Here is a 19,018-nt window from a genome sequence, read left to right as displayed (position 1 = left end):
AAGGCTCAAAAGGTTAAATGACTCGCTCAAGGCCATACAACCCGTTAGTGGCGATAACAGGATTTGACTTCAATTCCCTGTTCCCTGGCCCCTGGGCTCCCCACCACCCTGCCGGTGGCTGGCATCACTTCGGAACAACTGCACCCATTCCTATGGGTCCCTCATGGTACTTTCCCCGGTTAGCTTTCCTCGAGCCACCACATCTGAGGCTTACATCCATGCTGACTATCCTGCTGAAGCCCCAGGACCTCAAGCAGATACCTAAGTAAAAGGCCCTGCCCGGTGGCCCCACTGTCCATTCCTGGGTATAGACCCAAAAGAATTGAAAACTCGTGTTAAAACCAAAACTTGCACACAAACGTTCGTAGCAGCATTTTTCACAATCACCGAAAGGTGGAAAGGGCACAAGTGGCCATCAACTGACACATGGATAAAGAAAACGTGGTCTCTCCACACAGTGGAATATTATTCGGCAATAAGAGGGAATGAAGTTCTGACACCTGCTACTGCAGGGATGAGCGTGGGAAACTTTATGCCAAGTGAAAGAAGCCAAGCCTAAAAGCCCACGTACTGTATGATTCCATTTATATAAACATCCAGAATAGCAAATCCATAGAAGCAGAAAGCAGATTGCTGGTTGCCAGGGGCTGGGGGAGGGGAATTAGGAGTGATGGCTTAAGGAATCTAAGGATTCCTTTGGGGGGAATGAAAATGCCCTGAACTGGACGGTGGTGATAGCTGTGCAACTTCATAAATGTACCAAATGCCACTAAATCGTATGTGATAAAGTGGTGAATGTCATGTGTTGTGTGTTTTACCACAATAAAAGGGAAAAACAGATCCCTACCTAGGATCTCCTCAGTTTGGTATCTCCCTGAATCCCAAGTGAGGATAAGCATGTAAAGAAGAGACTCTTGAAATATCATCTTGGCCCCACTCGTGGGGTCTTCAGAACCACCTGCAAAGAAACCATCTTTCTCCCTGACCTTTTCACCTCTGGTACCTTCTGTCCCGGATCCTAAGTTCCAAATTTCCTTGAACCCCTCTGTCTACTGAATATGATATTTGCCTTGAGAAGATGGTTCCTGAGAATCACTGGCCATGTTTGAAAATCAACCAGTATTTTATTTAATTTTTTCTTAAAGATTTTATTTATTTATTCCTAAGAGACACAGAGAGAGAGGCAGAGACATAGGCAGAGGGAGAAGCAGGCTCCATGCAGGGAGCCCGATGCGGGACTAGATCCTAGGACCCCGGGATCACACCCTGAGCCAAAGGCTCAACCACCGAGCCACCCAGGCACCCCCAATCAGTGTTTTAAAATGTATCTTGATTTCCTTTCTCTTGTACACTTTGGGAAACCTGGCCTTTGGACGATGTTAAGAAAGGATTCTCTCCCTTCCTTGCTTCCCAAGTGGTACAGAGGTCGGCTGGAACGCCGGATGGTTGGCTCGACCAACCGGTGGCGTTTCCCCAGGGAGCCTTTCTCCGGGGACCTGCTGGGGCTCTCCCAGATGTGCAAGGCTCTGAACGTGGATTTTGAAGAAGTTCTGAAGGACCCAGACAGGTAGGGAGGTCCAAGGCCTATGGCCTGGGATGCGCCTCGGTGGAACCACGTTTCTGGGTAGTGTCCCATGGTGGGGCCGCTCTACCTGGGCAGATGGGCTGCTCTGGGCCTCCGTCGGGACCAGCCTTCAGGGATGGACAGCCTCGGTGTGACCACTTCCCCTGAGGATGTCTGTGCGTGTGATAAAAGTATAGACAGAGACTGGCCTTTTTTTTTTTTTTTTAAGACTTTATCCATTTATTCATGAGAGTCATAGAAAGAGAGGCAGACACAGGCAGAGGGAGAAGCAGACTCCCTGCAAGGAGCCTGATGTGGGACTCGATCCCAGAACTCCTGGATCACATCCTGAGCCGAAGGCAGGCGCTCTACCACTGAGCCACCCAGGTGCCCTGTCCTTTTTTTTTTTTTTTTCTAGATTTTTCCTTTATATTGGGAACTTTGGCCCTAACAGGATTCTGTTATATTTATCAACTGATTTATTGACGAAGAAAACTTAGAGTCCTGGCTTAGAGTCCGACCCTATCTCATAAATTCATATTTCCACGCCAGTCACTTGGCTCCCCATGTGTGAGAAGCTGGCTCCCCCCTCATCCCCAAGGAACTCTAACAGCAGGCTTAGAGCAGCACTTCTCCATGTGGCAAGTGCTTTCTGGCCTCTCCTGGGACGCAGAGCTGGACCCTATCGCAGGAGGGGTAATTCACTTCCCTGGTGCCACAGCCCTCCCTGGCCTGGCAATACCGGCCCTGTGGGCACAGGATCGAGTCTAGCTGAGCACGACCTGTGCCCCTGGACGGCGCTCGGCACCCAAGAGCTCCTTGTTCCTGTTTGCTGGGCCAGCAGCCAAGTCTTTCCCATCTAGACCCCCTGGCCAGCCCTGCTCCAACACCCTGCCCCCTCACAGGTGACTCTGTTACACACATTGGGATAAATCACATCCATCTGGGTTTGCTGCCTCAATTCTCTGATGCTTGCAGGGGAGAAAAATTGAGTGCTGTGAGTTGCTGTTTTGGACATCAGCCTTCAACTCTCTTGAACGGATTTTATATTTATTTTATATTTTGTTTGGTTAGGACCTTGAAGAAGTCTTAGGGTTAAAACTCGCTGGGCCGGGACCACGCTGGGGATGCGGGCCCTGGAGCGGGGCCTGGGAATAGAAGCCAACTGACCCAGAAAGCTGACGAGGGTGGCTGGGCAGGAGCGGCAGAAGTCTCCAGGACTCGGTCTGCGTGATCGCTGAGCGAGGCCGGGGGTGGTGGCCTGAGAGCAGGGCACAGAAACCTGAGGGATGGTGGCAGTTGTTCTGGGTTTCAGGTTCAAGCCAGTGGCTAAACCTCTCTGAGCCTCAGTTTCCTCACCTGTGAAATGATGATAACAGCATCTTTCTTGAAAAGTCATCTTGAGGATTAAATCAGTACCTTGAAAATGCTTAGCACTGTGTCTAGCAGACAGTAGAGGATCTTTCAGTGGAGCTTCTATTAGCCTGAGCAACAGTTTAGCTGTCGGTGCTGGTGATTTCATTTTGGGGAGTGCCAGGCCTGTGCTCTGCCAGCCGACAACCCCATTTTACACTCTGCCCTTTGCCACCTTCCCCCAAATTTTCAAGGCACATTGCCTGCAACACAACAGTGACACAGCGTGCCTCTGTCCTCGGGGACGCTAGGAAGCTGCCCAGAGGCCAGCGGGGGCAAGGAGGCACTGTGGGGAGGCTGATCCCTCGTGTACATGGCGGCCAGCGGATCCAGGCTCAGCTCAGCTGGGCAGTGGGGCTCTTCTCCATGAGTTCTCATCCTCCTTCTGAGACAGTGGACCTACTCGGGCATGTTCTGGTGCTGGGGATGGCAGGGACACGAGGCAAGCCCAGGTGCACAAGCGCTTTCCAAACCTTCAGCCACACCACATCCACCGACATCAAGGCAAGCCACATGGCCAAAGCCAAGGGCCAGGAAATCAAACTGGCATTTTGCGAGTATTAAACCAAAAGCCCTTTGGATGGTTTGCTGCAGGAAGGCCTTACGTCCATAAGACACATAGAGAATTTCTCCCTCTTCCCTCTTTTCTCTCCATGATCGGTCATGACTAGGGGGACCGAGTCCCCAGCCTAATAGCGTGCTCCTAGTATTCTCACGTGCCACTTTAGCCCAGGCTGTCTAGTCCCAAAGAGCGAAGAGGACAGCTCACAGATGCCATCTATTCCCTTAACTTTTCCAGTGGCCCTAAAATAAACCTAGCCCTTGGAATCTGCGGAGCCCACATGATAAGTGGTATATCTTGGCAAGGACCCATGACACCAGGAGAAGGCAATGTGGTCACTTCTGTTGTCTGGCTCAGCCGATGACAGTGATGTTTGTGAGGGTAGTGAGCTCATAGGCATTGCCCATAGTTTCCAAAGTCCATTACTCCATTTTGAGATCACAGTCTGAACCCCTGACCTTGGCCAGCTTTTCCCAGACGTGTGAACCAAGCCACCAGAAGGATTGAGGCTAGCTTGGGTCAGATCCACTACCGTTGGATAAATACCTCAAGCTCTCACTGCCTTCCTGGGGCTGAGTCACTAGTAGCCACTATCCCTACTTGGAAAGGGCAGCATGTGGTTAATGTTATTCTGGACATAGGTGCCCCCACCCAAGCCCTCCTCTCTGAACCCTGGTCATGAGGGTTCTTGGAACCATTGGAAGACAGCATGGCAAAAGTGACACGGACCAGATGTGGTCATCAAGTGGCCTTTGGCTAGTTGACTTTCTTGGGATGACTGTCTTCAAGCTGTGAATATGTGACTCAAATTTTGTTTCACATCCTCGCTCAACAGGATGAATGTAGTTAGTTCACAAAAAGATACCTTATCTTTGTCATCCACCAATCATTGAATGGGTATTTATTGAGCACTTGCATGGTGGCCATGCTAGGGTTCCAGCAGCGAATAAATGCTGAATCTGTCTTTGTGGAATGTAGAGCTTAGAGCAGAGGCGATCACAAGACACTATAGAGGAATTCTTTTTTTTTTTTTTTAAGACTTAATTTATCCATGAGAGACACACACACACACACACACAGAGGCAAAGACACAGGCAGAGGGAGAAGCAGGCTCCCTGTGGGGAGCCCTGTCCAGGATTCAATCCCAGGACCTTGGGATCATGCCCTGAGGCAAAGGCAGATGCTCAACCGCTGAGCCACCCAGGTGTCCTGATATAGCAGGAGTTCCGAGGGGGGCAATTCCAGGGCGGTGAGTGGAAGGACCACCTGCTCAATCTCCCCAATGAAAGGAACAGCTAAGCTTACCTAGGAGGATGAGGAGGAGCTCATCAAGTGAAGAGGTCAGGAGGAGAGCACTTGGGGCCCAGGATGCTGCATGGCCAAGAGAATGGAAGCAAGAGACGGTGGGTTCAGGCGGTTGAGAAGGGCCGGAGCAGGGAGTGTAGAGCTGAGCCATGCTGAGGAGTGGGGGCTTCCCTCAAGAGCACTGGGGAGACACTGAAGGATTCTCAGCAGGAGAGACGCAAGAGCAGATGTGTGTTTTACATGGTTCTCAGGCTGCAGCATCCCATGTGCTTCTGAGGGGAGCTCCCCAGAGACTGGAGGAGATAATGATGGGTTGGATGAAGCTCGCAGCAGTAAGGGGAAAGGAAACCTGATATTTGTCAGATCTTGGCACTTGATCAGATGTGACAATAGTCAGTGTGCTGGCCTGGGCAACTGCAGGCTGGTGGGGCATTTGCTGGAGAAAGAGCAGGGTTGGTTTGGGATAAAATCTGAGTTTCGCTTTTGGACACATTGAGAATGGGGCATGCATGACCCCAACACAGAAGTACTCATGAGTAACTTCCCAGAAATGCCCAGAATCTTCTCTTCCTTTCTCCAGCAGGTGTTTATGGAGCATCTACTATATGCTAGACATTGTTTTAGACATTCACGAGAGAGGAGTCATTCAGGCAACCTGATATAACCCCCAATACCTTCTTGGTAAAGGCTACCCACAAACCAAAAACAGGAATCGATGTTTTGAGCCAGCCACCAGACAGAACCTATCATTAGTCACAGCAGACAAATGGTGACCCAAGGAAACTCCCAAGGGGCAAGATGTAATAGGATAGATTAATGGATGCTTCAGGGACACTTACACTGGAATAACACATGTTGCAGTTGAGAAAAGGTCATTATTAACTCCTGAATTTTTTGTTTGTATTTTCCCTTGAGGTTGTACGTTTCACAAATCCAGAAAATTTTCTCCAGGAACTTGAAGAACAAGACCATCCAGAGTAGGGAAGCAGGTGAGTGCTTGGCACCAGTGGATTCAATCAAATGCCTCCGCACTCAGGGCCAGCCGTGGTTTCCACAGAAGGAAACCAGACGCTAGGCCCGGTCACAGGCCCATAAATTCCAGCTTCTGTCCACTGCACATCATCTAACATCAGATAGGCGCTGTGAATATGTCAGATGCACCATGAAATGATGCATGAAACCAGGCTTGGCAAACACATTTTCGTATGCTAACTGGTCATAGTAAAGATGGATATGCTGATGTGAATAAATAGGGTTTGGGTCAGAAGACTAAACGGAAGCCCTGTCAAGCATGGGCAGCTGTTCTCTGCCCATTTTCACTCTAACCAGTCATGAGTTGGACATCACATCTGCACTCATCCAAGAGGACTTTTCTGGTGTAGAATGAGGAACCAGATGAGGTCTATCCAACTGGGGAAGGGTGCATTGAACCTCACCAGGCCTGGGCAGGTCAGCTCCTTAAAGGAGATTTTTTTTTCTCAGATTTATTTATTCATTTTAGCGAGGGAGAGGGGAGGGGCTGAGGGAGAGGGAGAGAGAATCCTCAAGCAGACTCCCCTGCTGAGCACAAAGCCCGACATGGGGCTCGATCTCATGAGCCTGGGACCATGACCTGAGCTGATACCAAGAGCTGCTCAACTGACTGAGCCACTCAGGTGCCCCCTTAAAGGAGATTTTTTCTTTAGATAAGCTGCCTGAGCTCTGAGCAGCCTCCTTCCGCAGGAGACCCTACTGGATTTCTTCTCACCTGTGGGCTCTGATTGACTGGAGGCCCTGGGTGGTCTGAGGCCATCTCCTGGCTCGGGAAAAAGACTTCTGGGGCTGGTGTGCTGTCTGCCATGCGTGTGCCACCGTGAAAGCAGACGTGGGTATTCAGTGAGGGGACACGCTTTATCCACAAATCTGCTCCTGCCTAAAATCACCCTAACAGGGTGGGATTCTTTCTAGCCCAGCACAACCAGGCCATCCCATGAGGTGACCCGAGATTTGAGATGCGAGCCCACATTCTGAACCACAGCCCGAAACAGTTTCGTGCAGTTGGTGGATGACAGTGTCAATAACAGGAGAGGAAACAGGTACCCAAGCTCACGCAGTCAAAATAATGGCAAGGCCATTAAGAAGTCGGTGGGGCTCGTGGCTCTCAAGGTCCTATCCAGCGCTGAGGTTAAGGGTTTGGGAGGATGGCCCAGCATCGCCCCCTCCCCCCAGGTCTGCACTAACAGGAGTCCAGCCTGCAGAGGCCCCCTGCCCACAGCTTCTCACGCCTCACCTGGCCAGGTATCCTTAGATCCTCCATCTGCCCCCCTGTCAAAGGCTCTCTCTTTTTACTCATCCATGCTATCCAAGGATGAGATAAAGGACAAAGCCCCTTGTATAAAGTCCCTTAGTTTGCAAAAAGCCTCCTTTATCTTGTAATCTTGTTCACACCTCTTAGCTGGGTTCTCTGGGGATCCCCATTCCCTCGAGGAAAGTGAGGCTCACAATGACTGCCTCCCAGTGACCAGTCTTTGAGCTGCACTTTGCTGTCACCTTTCAGGTGGCCCATAACTAAGCACCAATGCCCAGTAGCTTCAACAGGGGACTGGGCAGCGAGAGCCCTTCCCAGGGGAGATTTGGCAATATCTGGAGACATTGGGGGGTCATCACAACTTAGTGGGGAGGGTGCTACTGGCTTCCTGTGGATAGAGGTCTGGGATGTCGATGAGTAACCTACAAGGCACAGGACAGCCCCACCACAGAGAATTATCTGGTCCCAAATACGAACAGGGCCAAGGGTGAGAAATGCTATAATAGGAAGGCATGGTGAGGCCCCCAAGAGTGACCCACCCAGTGTCCTTCCCCATGAAGCCTTTCCAGTCTGCCACCTGGAGGGCCACTCATGTGCCTCTGCAGTCCTATGGTAACGGGTCAGCTGCTCGTGGATACTTACCTCTGTCTGTCTGTAAGTCCACTTACCGTATCCCCCTGGGATCCAGTCAGTGCCCCGAGGCCCACGCTGTCTGCATTGCTTCGCTCCTGGCCGGCCCAGCGAAGCCACCTGCCCACCTGCTCTGAGACTGTGTTGGAATGGCAGGTGGGAGGAGCTGATGCATCTCCTGGAAGAGGGGCCGTGAAACCTCTTAACTCATCACCACATTCTCTCCTCAGACGTGATTCTCAAATGTCTGGGCTCCACGTGGGAACTCCACCAGCCCCATCTTTTCCAGTCTGAGACCTTGGCCAAGCTCTACCTGATGGCACTGTCGCAGGGCACCACGAGCCCCACAAAGGAACTGGAGAGGCTTCTGCAAGGTATTTTCTTCCTGGCACCCAACGTGGAGCCCCAAATGCCCTCTGGTCTGAGGGTCCCCAGCTTAGCATTTGGTCATCTGTTTGGAGATCAAGGTCACTCAAGGCCTATGGTGTGACCTCATCACAGGATCCAACCTCAGTCTCCAGCTCTAATGTGGGAATTATATTTCTCACTATGTTGTTTGATGCCTAGAGGAGGTAAATAGCTGTGAAGTTCTAGAACAATGTCTGGCACATATTGGGCACTCAGTAAATGTCATTTATTTTTCTCATAACAACCCAATCCTGCCCAGCCAGCTGAGATGAAGACTCTACCTACTTCTTTGAGAAGACTGAATGGTTGTGTTGGGTCTTCTGATGGGCTTTCTGGAAGGAAGGCATAGCTCTGCTGTCTGGCCCAGGACGCCGGTTAGAGGTTTACATGTATACGTCAATGTTATGTTTCCTTTCCTCTCTCTTTTCTTAACTTCACATTATTCCATAACGTATTTGGGCCACTTCTTTCTTTCCTTTTCTCCTTTTCCAACTCTGGTAATCCCCAGGCTCCACTCTCTGTCCCTCTCCTGACGCATTGCCTTCTTTAGGCAATACAGGTTGGCGTCGTTTCAGGACGACTCCTAAGCAGGTACCGTGGAAAATGCAAGGTCTCCAAAACCAACCAGCAGGCCAGGCTGGATGGGACTGCATTTCCAGGATGTGGCAGCAAAGCTCTGTTATTTCAGAGCCAGACGGGCTGGCCAGGCCCCCAGCTGCTGCCCCCACCGAGCCTGGAGAGAGGGCCCGGCAGCCAGCCGGAATCAGCCCGGCCACAAGGCCTCTGACTCAGCCCTTCCCCACTGCGCCGGGAGCTGAGAGCAGGCTGCCGCATCCCCCCAGCCTGGGATGACCCTCATGCTCACTCAGTAGTCTTCTTTGCTTCTTCCAAGCCTTTGTCCCAGTGTCTTTGAGCATGGGCTCCTCCCTCTGTGTCCCGTGTGCCCAGGTCAGAACACTCATCAGGCACCCGAGGAAAGGCCATGGAGATCCAGACAAGATTGCACTGGAAAGCAAGAGAATTTGGAAAGAGAAAACGCAGTTAGTTAATGCTTGGGTCTATGATATTCTAGAATGGTCTCACTCATCAGTTTGGGTCCTGCTGAGACAAGAGCCTTGATCCAAGCCCCCTGGCTGGAGGCTGGGCCTGACTGGGGTTACGGTGGGGGTTGTGCGTGGAGACATCAGGGTAGGTACAGAGATGAGATGAGACCCCCTCCTGCCCAGACTGTTACAACTTTCCAGGATCTGTCCCCAGGCCCCAGCAACTAAGCCCAGTCCTGGGGATCATGTGCCTGTCATGTGCAGTGGACATGACTACTAGCTCCTATGCACTTGTGGATGCAGGAAGTACCTCACAGTGACGGGATAGTCTGGCGACCACTGCTTTGTGTCCCTGAGAGCACCTGCACTGCTGTCCTGGGGTGGCGGGTGCTGTGCGGAGTCAGCCCCCTGCGAGCATCACACCACTGTCCCAGCAACTCTCCCACTGAGAGTCCAGGATGAGCTATACTTTATCAGGACCCGTTTGTTCTCTACGAGGAACCCCCAAAAGGAAATGGTACCCCTCCACTTACTCTGGCCTAGTGGATGATATTCCCTTCTTCCCTCGACATATATCGGGTGCTTAACTTATCCTACGCATAGTGCTAGGAACTCAGTGTTGGGGGTTGGGGGACAGACGGGCCAACCCAAGATGATGATAAAGCACAAGGAACAGCATGACCCGTCATGATATGAAGTACCACCACCCGAGGGTGTCTGTGCCCCCAGTGCACGTGAGCGGGAGAGTGCTGCGCGCAGGCGGGAGGCAGTCCTAAAAGCCCAGAGGAAAATGAGTCAGAGCAGAGAACAAGGCCTGGCACTCAGTAGGCGCTCAATAAATATTTGCTAACTACGAGCCTGAACAGAGCCAGGTGCCGTGAGCGTGGTGAGGGAAGCACCTTGAATGGATCTTTGTTCTCCCCTTTTCTCTGTGGTCTCCGTGGCTCGCACTCTGACATCCTTTATTGGATCCTGACCCAGGCCATTTTTAGTACCTGGAACCTTGAGTTCGCTAGGCTTGGGATTCTGTTAGAGTCCCCTCATTCCGTTAATTTAGCAGATATTTACTCTGGACAAGACCGTGTCGATCTTGGAGATGGAGCTGTGAGGAAGCCATCAGGTGTGCCTGCCCCGAAGATACATGATGTGGTAGCAGGTGGCGGTAGTAGTGAGTCTAGGAGGAAGAATAAAGCCAGTTTGGGGGAAGGTAGGGGTGGGGTGCAACCTAACACAGAGTCATGTGGGTCCCTGATGGGGGAGGGATGGAGCCCTGCGACTCTTCTGTGGAACCAGCCACAAGGAGGCAGTTTTGAGGTCTAGTGAGCCAGAGACTAGAGTTCTTGGGGCCATTGGCAAGGGGCTTGGTCTTTGTGCCAAGGCCTTGGGATGCCACTGGAGACCTGAGAGCAGAGGGTGTTGTAACTCACATTTCAGAATAAGTCTGAGTGGTTGCGGGAGGCTGGTGGTGAGTCAGGCTGCCCCTTCCTGGCCTCCTGGGGTTCTTTGGTGGCAGGGGGTCCTCTGCTTGGACATCTTTGGGCAAAGTTTCCACAGCACTGGGTGGATGACTTCGTCCCCTGCTCACTATGTCCATCTCATGCCAGGTCTGGGCTGGGTACTGGGCGTACAGAGATAACAGAGGCCCACCCCTTGCCCTCAAACTGCTTGCAGTCTATAGGGGGAGAGGGAGGAGGCAGCGAGAGAGAGTGGGGCAGGGCCCAGTGAAAAATATCTCGGGCAGCGAGAGCATCTCTTTCCCAGTTTCGGGGTCTCAGTAGCTGTGTAAGTTGAGTGGGGAAGGTGGCCGAGGAGTGCACGAGAACTCTGAACTGTTTTTGCGACTTCTTATGAGTCTTCAGCTATTTCTGAACAATCATTTCAAAACTGCATCCCCTAAACAAGCAAACAGAAACAAAACATGATGTGGTGAATGCCAAGGTCAAGGTTGTGCAAAGGGCCATGGGCCCCCATACTGTATCCTACGCAAGTCACTGCCACTCTCGGGTCCTGACGTCCCCATTCTGCTTCCTTTGCCAGCTCAGCTGTGTGGGAGTGTCCAGGAAAGACCCCCCATAAAGAAGATGATCATTTCCTTGAAGATCAATGACCCCCTGGTCACTAAAGTTGGTAACGTACACCTGTCTTTTTATGCCAAGAATGCCGTTGAACCGCGCCCCTCCCAGATTTAAAAGCAACACTAGAGCAAGCAAGCAGACCATGGTGTTAAGGCCTTCCTTATGAGAAACAGCTGAGCGGAGCAGAGAAGGTGCTAGAGAGAGGCTCATCCCTGGGAGGAGGCTTGGGGGATGCTGAGGAAGAAGGAGGCAGCAGGCAGTGGGTCAGAGAGACCCAGTGACCGGGAAGCCCTCGGGGCCGCCCTCCCGGCAGCACTGGGCACACCCCCTCCCGCTCCGGGGGGCTCCAGCCGCAGAGGGCTCACCTTGCCCCACCCCAGCCTGGCCACCTGGAAACAGGGACGGACTTCTGACTTAGTGCGGCACGTGTGCTGCCACATGCTGTCATGGTCTGCGAATGTGCCCCGGTGGGTTGTCCCCGGCAGCCTTGGCCGTGCTGCGGGGCTCATGGGGCTCAGGAGGGCCAGCTTGGGTTCGGCCCGGTCCCTCTGCTCCCGGGTCACCGGAGCTCAGTTCTCAGCCCAGGTCCTTGACCTTTTTGAAGCCCTCAGACCCTGGGGAAAATCGGCCGTGAGCTAAACGTCACGTCCAGAGAAGAAAGCGCACGTACAGGCGCACGGCATGGTGTGCAGGCTGCAGGCTGGGCTTAGAGCAGCGCTCTTCCAGCAGCGGCGGCCTTTTCTTTGGCTCCATCCTCAACTCCTCGGGGAGGTTGGGAGCCCGGGCTGCGTGTGCGCCCACGTCGGAGCAGGTGCATCTCCTCTAAGGGCGACCCTGCCCGCCCGGCGAGGGGACGCTCAGCATCCAGCGGGGAGGCGCCCACGGGGGAGGGCCGCAGGGCCCAGGGCCCCGCGCTGACGGCTTTCTCGCTTGGCTGCTGCCCCCCAGCCTTCGCCACAGCCCTGAAGAGCCTCTATCTGAGCGAGGTGGAGATGAACATGGATGACGTGCTGGGCGTGCTGGCTTCCGCGCACATTCTCCAGTTCAGCAGCCTGTTTCAAAGGTCAGGAGGCGCGACCAGGCGTGGGCCAGGGCCAGCCCCGGGCCGGGTGGAGGGGGGCCCTCCTGGCCCGTTCACAGATCGTCCCTCTCTCGTGGGCTGGGGCACCTGGGTCCCCCTGCAGAGAGCCCAGCGGTGAGTCTGCAGAGGAACCGAGGCTAATTCACACGTTGTGAGCTCACACCCGAGCCCCTGCTCCAGCAACACGCTCCTTCCAGCCAATCTTGCCTCACACGGCCTGTGATGCAAATGGGGTGTCCTCTGCCTGGGAGATCCTCTGCAGGTTTGCAAAGATGACCTCCCAGGGGTGCGCAAACCGTGCTCAATTTATCAGTTACACCCGTGTTAGCTTAAAAAGCTGCTCATTTAGCACACACACCCCTCAGCTGGCCATTTGAAGACAAGCTGACTTTCCACCGTCCAGGTTTATGTTTCCCTCCTGTTTTCCTTTGTAGAGAGTATTTTCATTCTTACAATTGTTACACACCGTCGTTGTAGATCTTTCAGAAGAGAGAGAACTGCGTCCAAATTCGCCCACCGATCTGGTTGTCCTTTTGGGGGCACAGCCTTTCTCCTGGGTATTCAGACCCCATTGACCCACCTGGGCCAAGCAGGGGGAACCAGGAGGTGTTTACAGTGGATGGACATCGAATGTGAAAGCTTGCTCATCCCACCAAGGATTGCCTGGGTCCATGGGCACCAAGAGAATGTGTGGGTGCTTGAAGGTGTGAGGGCAAAATGTGGCCCTAAGGCTTGAGATTCAGAGGCTCCTAGTTTTTTGTTTTCTGGGTTTTTTCTAAAGATTATACTTATTAATTGATTGGGATCGGGGCAGAGGGAGAGGGAGAGAATATTAAGCACACACCGTGCTGCTGAGTGCTAAGCCTGATGTAGGGCTTGACTCCACGGCCCCGAGACCATGACCAGAGCCAAAATCAAGAGTCAGACACTCAACTACTAAGCCACCCAGGTCCCCAGGGCTCTTTTCTTTTTCTTTCTTTCTTTCTTTCTTTCTTTTTTTTTTTTTTTTTAAGATTTTACTTATTTATTTATTTGAGAGAGAGAGCACGCAGGAGAGCGTCAGCAGTAGGAGAGGGAGAAGCAGGCTCCCCACCGAGCAGGGAGCCCAACGTGGACCTTGATCCCAGGACCCTAGAATCATGACCTGAGGCTCCCAGTTATCATTAGACTTTTTCTGCAGAGCCAAAAGCAACTTAGGGTGTGAGCAGCAGGGGCTGTGCTCAGCCCTAAGGTAAGCTGCCCATGCTCTCCATGTGCCTCAGTGGTATCAGCTGTGAAATGGGGCTCCACAGGACTTTGTTGGGGGTGAGGGGGTGTGGACATGGAGGGCTCTGAGATGGAGCATCTGCTGTAGTCAGACATTGCCCTCAGCTCTTGGCAAGGCTGACCTCATTGACCCTCCCTGAAGCCCTAGGAGGCGGTACGTTACTATGTCCACTTCATAGTCAAGAAAACAGAGGCCTCATGCGGTGAGTAACTTGCTCAAGGCCACAGTAGGGCAGCCAGAGCTTGCAGGAAGTCGAGGAGCCCCAGAACCTGCGCACCTAACACTGTCCTTTTCTGCTTTGCTCAGGTGAGGTGGTAGTGTCACCTGCTTGTTGGTGGACTCACCCTTCCTGCTCCCTCCCTGCTGCGGCGTGTGGTTGAGGCAGGGTTTGCTTGGGGCCAGTCACCTGCCATTTTATTCTCTCACTCTTCAGTCACTCACCTGCTCCTTCAAGGACAATGTCTTGGGTGTCTCCAGGACACCGGGAACAGTGAGGACCACAAGGTCCCTGCCCTCCAAAGCTTCCTGCCCTCTGGTCTCCAGGGCACAGGAAATGAGTAAAGTGGAATGAAGGATGGGGATCCCAAATGGAACATTTTGTGTTACGGATGATTAATTTCAAGTAAATAGGTCCCTGTGATTAACAAGAACAGTTCTTAGAACTCCCCTTTTGCGTGTCCAGTAATATTACTCCATTCCGGTAACATTTAGGAAAGGGTAAGTGAACCAAATGGAAAAATCATTGATGGGATTCGTTTTTCTAGACTATTTTGTCGTTTCCCTTGGGCTTTTCCAGGGATGTGTGCTTACTGCAGTCACATCCTGAACACGGAGGTGGTATCTTATAGCTCTTTGATTTCCTGATCCCATGATCCCCAAGAGAGGGGATTCAGAGCAGTGATGGTCCACCTGGCTTGCTCTGCCCTATGCCTCAAGATCTTCATTTGAAGAAATGAATGAATGAATGCACTTCCTGTCCAAGTCAAGAAAGGATATCAGCTGCTCTAGGGAGGGCAGGGACAGAATCTCTCCCGAGACTCTTGCAGAATTCAGTTTACTTTTTATAGAGTCCACACAGCCAGATTTGGCTCTGAAGCCAGTATCTCATTCTTGGGGCACCTGAAACAACTCAAGAGTGTCAAGAAGCCTCAACAGGGATGAGCTCTCAGAGGCCTGGATGTGACAACAGAGGTCACACTGAGGGGACCTGAGTCTTGAAAAGGTGCTCCAGCATGTCAGCCTGGCCTGGCCTGAAGGGTGGGTGGCTGTGAAGTGGGAGACCAGCCGGTGTAGGCAGAGCCACGTGTAAGCAGAGCCACGTCGTGCAGGGTCTGGGGCTAACTCAGGAATCCGGGCTAGACCTTGCAGGTGATGGCTGCCGGGCTGGGTTTAGCAGAGATTTCCCAAGCCCCATTGCATTGCATGTATCACCCATCTGCAGCTCCGTGTAGCCTTCACAATAATGACAAAATCATAGCTTCCTTGCTCAGGACATTCCTGAGCTCAGGACATTCCTAACTATTTCCTGGTGCTCTGATATCTCTGACCCGAAAGCGGGAAGGTCAGCCTCCCTCCTGCAGCAAGGTCTGCAACCACTGTCATCTGCCTGTCAGGCCTGGCTGCCCCACCTCAGGCCCAGATTCAAAGCCCCATCTTGCTCTTAGAGTCCTAGCCCTGGCTTTTTGGGGCTCAGCCAAGAATGACCGGTTCTTCATTTTCCTTCCTCCACCCCATGACTTGTTTTCAATGGCAGAGAAGCAAGGCCTTTGGAGATAATGAGCCATCGTTGCTCTGATGAGCAGAGCTAGGCCGGCCTGGTATGGTTAGGCCTTGCTCAAGATTCTCCAGATAGTTGTGCAGGGTATTACAGGTCAGATCCAGGTGGGCCTTGCCCACAGCTGGTCTGGCTCCCACCTGCCTTTGAGAGGCTGCTGGTACAGTTGGCAGGGGTGTGGCAGCACAAGACTCAGTGTGTGTGCATGTGGTAGTGGTGGGAGTGCATGTAGTGGAACGGAAGTGCCCTGGTCACTCTGATAGCATCACAAATCCAGGTGCTGGACCAGACCCCAAAGGTCATCTTGGCTGAGTTCCCAGCCAAGCACAAAATCACCCAGATGGCTGCTTAGGTCTGGATCACACACAGCCAAGGCCGCCCGTCTTCGGGGGGTGCAGTGTGTGCATGCTGGTTCCATCTGGTACTGTTCCTCGGTTTCGTGCATCACAAGCCTGCACTGACACAGTGGGGACCACGCTTGCTGCGTGCATGCACATGTGAGCATGCTTTAGCTTTTGCTTTGTGTCCCCTGATCTGGTAAAGCCTGGCCATCCCAGTCCAGCCTGGCCAATGAGTCTGACAGTGAGAAAGGGGCACAGGTGAGCATGTCGGCCTCCTGGAGCACTAATTTCCATACCTCAACTCCAAGCCCAGCTAATTCCGTTCACAGCAGCTAAAGCCAGCAGCTAAAGAGCACTGTGCCTGGGGAGCAGCAGAAACAATCTCCAGCACACTCCTTTGGCTCCCCGGTACCCACCTCTGCCACCATCCTGGAGTTGGATGCAAACCTCTCTGAAAGCAGCCTGGGGCCCTCCAGGAACCGTGCTTCTCTCTCTGCAGGTGTGTGGCCATGATGATGAACGGACTCACGCCAACCACCATCAAGAGCTTCTACCTGGCTGGCTGCAAGGTGAGGATAACCTGGGCGGAGTGCGCCGCACCTGGAGACTTCTAGGAGCACCCCAGGCCCTGGGATTTTACCCCACCCCCCACTGGCTCAGCTCCCAAAGATCTACCTGAAAGCACCCGCTTATGGGTACCAATGGTTTATTTTGCCAAGTAAACAATTTTAAAAATCATTTTATTTTAAAAGGACATTTTAAGACCAATTAAAAAAATTTTTTTTAATAAAAAAGCCTTCAAATCAGGGGGATAAATGAAAGCACAGCCTTTCTCATCAAAATAGCAGACAACTTTCCAGAACATTCTTGTTGGAGTCAGGAGAAACTGTCTCCCCCACCTCACCCCACCCCCGGGGCCCAGTCACTGTGTCAGTTTTGGGAATAGATGATGTAACCTAGGGTCTCGTTATCGGGGGGAACTGCTGAGACCCAAGGAGGGGAGCAGTCTGATGTGGGTGACAGTGTCTGAGTGGCGGTGCTGGGCTCGAACCCCAGGCTGCCTGACCCAGCCTTCCTCCTCGAGGCCACCGTTGACCTGGGTGGACACTCACACTGTGAAACAGGCACATCTGACTGTAACGTTTGGTTTGTGCACCATCAACATGTCATAAGCTCTTGCGATGGCATCTGAGAATGTGCTCGGGGCCTGTTTCGTTAAAGACAATCCACTCCGCCGGCTACTAGAAAGTCACTCTGTGGGCAGCAGCTTTGCATTCTGGTCAGCAGTTCTGACCAGCACATGTGGGCTGCTCTTTGGCCTGGGAAGGACGGTCACCCCAAGGACATGCAAGGTGTACCGAGACCTGTCAAGGTCCCTGGCCCTGGAAGAAGGTTCTCATTTTGTTTAGACTTTGATGTCAGGATACGTGCCCCCTACCAGCCTCAGAACTCCATGTGAGGTCCATCCTGCAGACCCTTCCAGGATCAGTGACTGACTTTAGCCCAGCGATTTCAGTGTGCAACCCTGTGGTCAGACCTCCAGGGTTTGCTCCTGGCCCTGCCACTTGCTAGTTGTATGACCATTGTTGGCAAGAGCAGTGATCTTGGGGCCTCCGTTTCTCCATCAGTAAAATGGTGATAATTAAGGAAGCGACCATGTAGGACTGGGGTGAGGGTTCATTTAAATCAACCTAGTGCAGGGCTGGGAGCATAGCAAACACTCTAAAAATGTTGTCTGGGGCGGGCTCTGTATTTTGAAGAAAAGGTTCGCGCAGGTCTGCTGCAGGACTGGCCCGAGAGCACGCTTGTAGCGTCGTTGCAGACCAGCAGAGGGTGCTGAGAGTTCAGGGATCTCCTTATCAATCGGCTTTTCTTTCCCTCTCAGTACAAGGAAGAGCAGCTCACCACCGCCTGTGAGAAGTGGCTGGAAATGAACTTGGTCCCTCTGGTGGGGAGGCAGATCCACCTCCGGAAAATCCCGCAGGAGCTGCTTCACAGAGTGCTGCGGTCCCCCAGGTCAGAGCTGGTCCTCAGGGGTGCCGTGTGTGGGACCAGGAGTTGTCCATGCAGTGGGCCTGGGCAGTAGGGCTGGGCCTGGGAGGCAGGTGCTGCAGGGGGGTGCACCCACACACCAGCTGGCCAGGCCCGATGTGCAGCACCTGCTCCGTCCCAGACTCCCCACCTTCTTGGACAGCCAGCCCCAGGTGGGGGCCGAAACGTGGGTGTAAGGGGGTGGGGCCGGGGCTGGGCTCCCTTCTCATGCCTGCTTTGGGATAGGGACCCTCTGGGTGCCTGCTATCTCGTTACTCACCTGGTGATTAATTCAGCAATTGCCTACGTAATTAAAAAAAAAAACAAAAACCATCCTGACAATGTTGATAAACCTTCACTGTGGAAAATAGAAAGTAGAGAAAAGCAGAAAACAGAGCACAAAGCCTCTTCTCCTCAATCAGTTCCTATCTTTAGCCCTGATTCCTCTGCTGAATCGCTCTGACCCCGACATCTGTTGGGCCTGACAGTTCAAGCCAACACCCAACCCTTGGGGCCCTGCCCTGTGTTCCTCCAGCACTCACTCAAGCTAGGGCCCTGGGAGTCCTTGTGCACACCACTTGCCCTCACCCCTGAGGGTGTCACTAACCCTTCCAGACCCAGCCCATCGCTATGGGCTTCTCTCCTCAGGCTCCAGGATGGAGGCCAGACTTCTACCAGCTCTTGTCTGGACCACCGCAGGGACCTAGTCTAACTCAGAGTCTTGTGTCTTGAGCCCCTCCAAGAGCATCCAGCCAAGGGGCCTCTGTTGTGCCCATCTGCCCCTGTGCCTCCCCAGCCACGGGGCATCCACGGGGCTACCTTAGACTCCAGCCGTGCTGAGCACCTTGCCACCCCCAGGTGTGCTCTCCCTCCTGCCTGAGATGCCTGGCTCCTTCCCATCCTTCGAGTAATTCACAGAAACGTCCCCAATGCTTGACCTTTTAGGTCATTTCTAGTGTTTTACCAATATAAATACAGCGCCTTGGTGACATCCTTCAATGTACATGTCTTTATCTCAGATTATTTTCCCATGTTAAATTTCTAGAAGTGCCATGATGAAATCAAAAGGGCTTTCTGTTCTTGTCACAAGTAAAAAGTATTTCTTTAAAGATTTTATTTATTTATTCATGAGAGACACACACGGGGAGAGAGAGAGAGAGAGAGAGAGAGTGAGAGAGAGAGGCAGAGACACAGGCAGAGGGAGAAGCAGGCTCCATGCAGGGAGCCCGACATGGGA

The 19,018-nt window shown here is 52.7% G+C and overlaps 1 protein-coding gene across 1 annotated transcript in view; it reads left to right on the top strand.

Moving 5' to 3' along the window:
* The first annotated feature begins 1,376 nt into the window (after positions 1-1,376).
* Positions 1,377-19,018, top strand: part of BTBD16 (BTB domain containing 16) — a 41,137-nt gene continuing 23,495 nt past the window's right edge. Inside the window, exons 1-7 of the mRNA XM_041730818.1 lie at positions 1,377-1,567; positions 5,760-5,833; positions 7,992-8,135; positions 11,250-11,339; positions 12,236-12,350; positions 16,250-16,319; positions 17,636-17,766. Of these exons, the coding sequence (XP_041586752.1) occupies positions 1,377-1,567; positions 5,760-5,833; positions 7,992-8,135; positions 11,250-11,339; positions 12,236-12,350; positions 16,250-16,319; positions 17,636-17,766 (815 nt within the window). The remainder of the gene's footprint in view (positions 1,568-5,759; positions 5,834-7,991; positions 8,136-11,249; positions 11,340-12,235; positions 12,351-16,249; positions 16,320-17,635; positions 17,767-19,018) is intronic.

Source organism: Vulpes lagopus, chromosome 2, assembly GCF_018345385.1.
Source record: "Vulpes lagopus strain Blue_001 chromosome 2, ASM1834538v1, whole genome shotgun sequence".
Taxonomy (NCBI): domain Eukaryota; kingdom Metazoa; phylum Chordata; class Mammalia; order Carnivora; family Canidae; genus Vulpes; species Vulpes lagopus.
Note: the sequence above shows the minus strand (reverse complement) of the source record. Positions and strands in the feature narration are given on the sequence as shown.